Source organism: Mus pahari, chromosome 11 (genome assembly GCF_900095145.1).
Source record: "Mus pahari chromosome 11, PAHARI_EIJ_v1.1, whole genome shotgun sequence".
NCBI classification, from domain to species: domain Eukaryota; kingdom Metazoa; phylum Chordata; class Mammalia; order Rodentia; family Muridae; genus Mus; species Mus pahari.
In genome coordinates, this window is record NC_034600.1 from 13,224,387 (window position 1) to 13,231,174 (window position 6,788).

The 6,788-nt window shown below is 41.0% G+C and overlaps 1 protein-coding gene across 1 annotated transcript in view; it reads right to left on the bottom strand.

The window, feature by feature from the left end:
* The window catches only part of Polr3g (RNA polymerase III subunit G), a 40,993-nt gene that overhangs the window by 16,104 nt on the left and 18,101 nt on the right, over positions 1-6,788 (bottom strand). The window contains exon 4 of the mRNA XM_021208647.2: positions 92-151. Coding sequence (XP_021064306.1) covers positions 92-151 — 60 coding nt within the window. The remainder of the gene's footprint in view (positions 1-91; positions 152-6,788) is intronic.

The following is a 6,788-nucleotide window of genomic DNA, read 5'->3' on the forward strand; positions in this document are numbered from 1 at the left end:
CACACACACACACACACACACACACACACACACACAAATACAACTAAGATGAATCTTTGTAAGTCTATTAGCATGCTCAGTTTTACAGTACCTGGTACCCATTCTTCTTTATAGACCTTCATGTATCGTTTGCTATACCTTTCGATATCATCTAGGGTGAGAAGAGAAAAAGCATTCATTAGAAACACAAAAACTTAAGCCATTCTTTAAAGCAACTTATATCACCAGATAATGTCTCTTATTTTCATGTATTTCCTACGTTTGTCTATAACACACGTAACCAGAACAACATTGGCAAATTCAATTAGAGTAACATGGTTAAAACTCATTGATAGCAATGGCGGGCTAAGCAAACTTAAACCTGGTTCTCAGCGTGAGACAATCCGACTGGCTGGTGAAAACACTCCCAAAAGCTCAGAGTCAGCTTAGGAAGACACTGACACACAAAAGGAGAGAGTTACTCAGTGTTTTCTACAACCTCCAGGCTCCAGCCTTTAAAGTCAGTCTAACTGTGCTTAGTGCAATGGAGGGCTAATGGCTGGCTCACCTTCAGCATTTCATACACACATAATTGGTTTGTGAGGTTCCCAATCTGCAATTTTACAACTGGCTGGGAAGGACAGGGCTAGGAAAGGCTGAGTGTGGTCAGACACCACCTGTTTGGCAAATGAAGCGAGACTGCTGGAAGCCTCCTATTTCAAGCTGCATACAATCCATGGAACTTCCCAGGATCAGCACGGCCGTGGCCACGCCTCGCTTGTAATTTGTCAGGCGGACAGACAACAACAGTAGTACCCCTAACTTTACTAGCAACACAAGTTGGTAAGAGAATCCTAGCACAGCTCACTGGAAAATGTGCTCAGAGAGCAGTAAAGTGACACTGAAGACAAACTGTGCCTCCTTCCACCCACAGCAGAGGTTCTTCTGGAAGTAAATGGGAATTAGCACAGAGACACACACTGGACAACATGAAGAGTGAGAGCTAGAGCAAGAGACAGACAGACAGACAGACAGACACACACACACACACACACACACACACACACACGCACGCACACGCACACGCACATGCACTCTTCCCGCATGTAAACCTGCCAACCAGAGGAGGGCATCAGATTATATTATATGATGGTTGTGAGTCACCATGTTGTTGCTGGGAGGTGAACTCAGGACCTCTGGAAGAGCAGAGAGTGCTCATAACTGCTCAATCATCTCTCCTCTCTCTGCTCCCACACTCTTTGGAGCTCTGAGTCCTGAGTGGGATGTCTTCTCCCTACTCCCACACTCTTTGGAGCTCTCAGTCCTGAGTATGATGTCTTCTTCAAACTCCCCTCAAGGTTTAGAGGTGATTGATGATTTCAAGCAATGTCTTCAGGCACAACAAGATCAATGTACAGATGAACCCCAAGAGATGGTGGCAGCATACACGGGGACCACACAGGTTCAAGACAGATGAGGTCCCAGTGCTAAGAAGGAGACATGTTCTTGGAATCCCCGCCATAACCATTGGTACCCACTGGCAAAGGGGAAAATCAGTTTCTCCAGTGGAGTTTCATTAGATGTATCTAGGCTGCATGCTCAGGAACAGTTGGCCAAAGCTTATTGTTCTTTGTGTTTTGTTTTAATATTTGATCTTACTGTTACCCATTTGTTATTTTTCTTTTTGTGTCTTTGTAAGAATTTGTTTCTTGCCTTTTTGTTTGTTTGGTTGGTTTGGTTTCTTGGTTTTTGTTTTTTAAGGAAAGAGACGGAGAAAAAGAACACAACATTGGGAAGGTAGAGGTGGGGAGAATCTGGGAAGAGTTGGGGAAGATGAAAAACATAATCAAAATACTTCATGAAAAAAATTAATAACAAAATAATTTTTAAGTGGCTTGGAGGTTTAGCTGAAAGAAAAGGAAGAGGAGGGAGAAGCAGGTGGAGGTCTGTGAGCTGCTGACCAGCCTGGCCTAACGAGTGAGATCCTGTATTAGAAAAGAAGATTACACAAAAAAGAACTAACCAAAGATCCAGGATTGTCGTAACAAACGCGCACTTAATGTGGCTGTGAACAGAGAAGGCAAAAACTCAAGCAGCAGAGCAAAGAGAAGAAAAACTCACACGGACGTTCACTAAGAAGTTAAGAAAAGCAATCTGACTGTAACTCATTTTTACTTGTCTGTGAGATAACTTTAACTACAAGAGGTAACCACAGCTGAATGGAGGTGACCGTAACAGCTGTCCCCACAAGCAGAACACATGCGTGGCAGCTCATGACGTCAGCTATCACTTCACATGGGAATGAGTTTTATCGCATTGACGGTGACCTTCTCTTGTGCTCATGTCATCCAAATCAGTGGTTCTCAACTGTGGGCTGCTACCCCTTTGGCAAACTTCTATTTCCAAAAATATTTATATTTTAACTCATAACAGTAGCAAAATCACAGCCACAGAAATACTTTTATGGTTGGGGTCACCACAGCATGAGGAACTGTATTAAAGGTGGCTGAGTTAGGAACGTTGAGGGCTGGTGAGATGGCTCAGTAGGTAAGAACACCCGACTGCTCTTCCGAAGGTCCAGAGTTCAAATCCCAGCAACCACATGGTGGCTCACAACCATCCGTAACAAGATCTGACGCCCTCTTCTGGAGTGTCTGAAGACAGCTACAGTGTACTTAAATGTAATAAATAAATAAATCTAAAAAAAAAAAAAAAAAAAAAAAAAAAAAAAAAAAAAAAAAAAAAAAAAAAAAAAAATTAGGAACGTTGAGGCCCTCTGAGGAGTCCAGATGGCTTTCTGATAGATTCTGTCCTAACATCAGCTGTATTTCTAACTCTTGCACGTCCATAATTAAAAGTCAGAATTAAAATAAAAAAAAAAACAAACTTTGGAGTGGCTGGGGACGCAGCTTGGGGTATGGTATTTGTCTAGCATATGCAAGACATAGAGTTTGTTCTTTAGTCTGTAAAACCTGAAACAAGCAAATAATAAATTAAATTTAAAAACCTTTGATGACTTACAATTTTTTTGAATAAGAGAAAGGGTGCTATTCTTTTTTTTTTTTCTTTACTGAAAATGATAAACATGAGTGACCCAAAAAGGAAGCAAATTCACCCAAGAGTAGTAGATGGCAAGAAATAATCAAACTCAGGGCTGAAATCAACCAAGTGGAAACAAAAAGAACTATTCAAAGAATCAACCAAACCAGGAGGTGATTCTTTGAGAAAATCAACAAAATAGATAAACCCTTAGCCAGACTAACTAGAGGGAACAGGGACAGTATCCTAATCAACAAAATCAGAAATGAAAAGGGAGACATAACAAGAGAACCTGAGGAAATTCAAAAAATCATCAGATCTACTACAAAAGGCTATACTCGACAAAACTGGAAATCCTGGATGAAATGGACAAATTTCTAGACAAATACCAGGTACCAAAGTTAAATCAGGATCAGATTAATGACCTACACAGTCCCATATCCCCTAAAGAAATAGAAGCTGTCATCAATAGTCTCCCAACCAAAAAAAAAAAAAGCCCAGGACCAGATGGGTTTAGTGCAGAGTTCTATCAGACCTTCAAAGAAGACCTAATTCCAACCCTCAAACTATTCCACAAACTAGAAACAGAAGGTACTCTACTCTACCCAATTCATTCTATGAAGCCACAATTACTCTGATACCTAAACCACATAAAGACCAAACAAAGATAGAGAACTTCAGACCGATTTCCCTTATGAATATTGATGCAAAAATATTCAATAAAATTCTCCCAAACTGAAATCTAAGAAGATCTCAGAAGATGGAAAGATCTCTCATGCTCATGGATTGGGAGAATTAATATAGTAAAAATGGCTATCCTGCCAAAAGCAATCTACAGATTCAATGCAATCCCCATCAAAATTCTAACTCAAAATTCTATATAACCTACTTCTGTCTGATCAGTGTCTCTGTCTTTGGTTTTGGCTTCAGCATTTCTCCATTTACAAACCATAGATGATCAATGTTGGTGAATAAATCAATATCAAAATGAAAAGAATATGGTCACATGCATTTTAGCAAACAAGATGCCAATTGATTATAAATCATTATAAATCTTCTCAAAGATTTTCAGCATAAGGACAGCACATTTCTTTTGAATTCCTGGAGAATTAAATCTGTCTTCACTGATTCTCATATCCCTGAAATCCACCTTAGGTTTTTGTCATCTGGGGATTCAGTCTGTGACTTTGCTCATGCATTCGCCGACCATCCGCATGCTGGGAGCTTCTGCTTACTGGTGCATTCATTTCCTGACTCACATCTTCCTATGTAAGTAACACTCTTCTCTTTCCATTATTAATGCAGGAGGAGTGAGTCAGCACTTTCTGATTAGTGGCCCGAAATGGCCCACGCAGGTACAGCAGGCACTAGCTTGCTTCTGCATTCACTAACCCTGGAGAGGTTACACCCAGAGGGAGACACCCAGAGGGGAACAAAGACAGTGCCTGTGACTTGGGCAGCCATGTGCCAGCTGTGCAGGACAAGCAGTTAGGGACCAAGGGGACCTGGATCAAGGGTATAAAGGCACTCTCTCCATTATAATAATAAACAAGTCTGCTGCTGCTTCTGCTTCTGCTTCTGATCTGGCTCCTGGAATTTGTGGTGTTGATTCTATGCCTTCTTATCCCCTACTCCCAAAGACTGTTTCAGAGGGCCGGGGCTAGGATGACATATTAGTAAAAAAATAAAAATAAATTGAATTTTCAGTTTAATGGAACTTAAAAATAAGAAAATAACTATAAAAATGAAGGTTTCTGAAATCTTCTTTCATATTTTCTTAAAAACTGACTTAAGTTGAGGATGCTGGAACACGTTTTAATACCAGCATTTGGAAGAAATAGGTGGCTGAACTCTGTGAGTTTGAGGGTACCTTGGTCAACACAGCAAGTTCCAGGCCAGTCAGAGACACAAAGTGAGACCCTATTTCAAAAAAGACAAAAACAAAAAACAGTAAAAAAAACAACAAAACAGACAAAACTAATTCCTGATGTAACACTTTGCCTCTGTCTAGCATCTCCATGTCACCCTCTGGGTCTTCAATGATGGCACCACAGTGCGGTATACAGTTGGGTGCGATCTGTGGGTTCAGGCATCCTCTGGTTGCGCCTTGGAACATACTGTCCGTGAACAGAAAGGAGACTACTGTTTAGTGTGTGCTCCTATACACACATAAGAATACATACATATGGACCGTGGTGATGCATGCCTTTAATCCCAGCACTTGGGAGGCAGAAGCAGGCGGATTTCTGAGTTCAAGGGCAGCCTGGTTCTACAAAGTGAGTTCCAGGACAGCCAGGGCTATACAGAAAAACCTTGTCTCAAAAAAAAAAAAAAAAAAAAGTATACATCTTATTTAAAACTGTATTTTGAACCACAGAGCTTTTAAAAACATACATAGGCAAGAGGAACAGATAGGAAGATTTGAAGAGATTTTACTTCTATGAATTTGGAAAATCCTATAGAATTTTCTATGGGCTTAAACAAGTAAGTTGTGATGGTTTGTATATACTTGGCCCAGGGAGTGGAATGTCATAGTTTGAATATGCTCTGCCTAGGAAGTGGCACTTTGAGAAGGTGTGGCCCTGTTGGAATAGGTGTGTCCTGTGGGTGTGTGCTTTAAGACCTTCACCCTAGCTGCCTGGAAGTCAGTATTCTGCTAGCAGCCTTCAGATTAAGAAGTAGAACTCACAGCTCCTCCTGCACCATGCCAGCCTGGAAGTTGCCACATTCCCATCTTGGTGATAATGGACTGAAACTCTGAACCTGTAAGTCGGCTCCAATTAAATGTTGTCGCTCCAATTAAATGTTGTCACTCGCCTTGGTCATGCTGTCTGTTCACAGCAGTAAAACCCCAAGTAAGACCTAAGAATTATATCTTTCTACATTTTCTATGGCCCCATGTTCCTCAGGGAGTGTGGCCTTGCTGGAGAAGGTGTGTCACTGGGACAGGCTTTGAGGATTAGAAGCCCATGCCAGACCTGGTCTAGCTCTCTCTCTGCCTGTAACTTGTGCATCACATGTGAGCTACTTTCCTGGTGCCATGCCTGCAACCATATTGAACATGACCTAACTCTCTAAAACTGTAAGCAAGCCCTAATTACATGCATCTTTGTAAAAGTTGCCTTCATCCCGGTATTTCCTCAGAGCAACAGAACAGTACCTAAAACCATGACCATCTACAATAATCATGACTGCTTGAATGATCTGATATATCTTTTGATTAGATCTGTACTGGAATAAATACATTCTATCAGCTAAACATGTCTCTTATCTAAAGGAAAGTCTAACTCTAATAGTATCAATGTATACCATTCCTTATTAATTTCTAAAATAAAAATGAGTACTTATTAGTTCATTTAAAAATATACAAAATTAATTTTAATTTTTTTTATTTTCAGAGGTTGGCCCTCTCCCATGGAGTGGATCTCATGTTAGGGAAGTCATTGATTGGCTGTTTTCTATGGCTCTGCTCCATTTTTTTTTATTATTATTGTTTTCTTTATTTACATTTCAAATGCTATCCCGAAAGTTCCCTATACCCTACCACCCCCCCACCCGCTCCCCTACCCACCCACTCCCACTACTTGGCCCTGGCCTTCCTCTGTGCTGGGTCATATAAAGTTTACAAGACCAAGGGGCCTCACTTCCCAATGATGGCTGATTAGGCCCTCTTCTACTACATATGCAGCTAGAGACTCAAGCTCAGGGGGTATTGGTTAGTTCATATTGTTGTTGCACCTACAGGGTTGCAGCCCCTTACAACTCCTTGG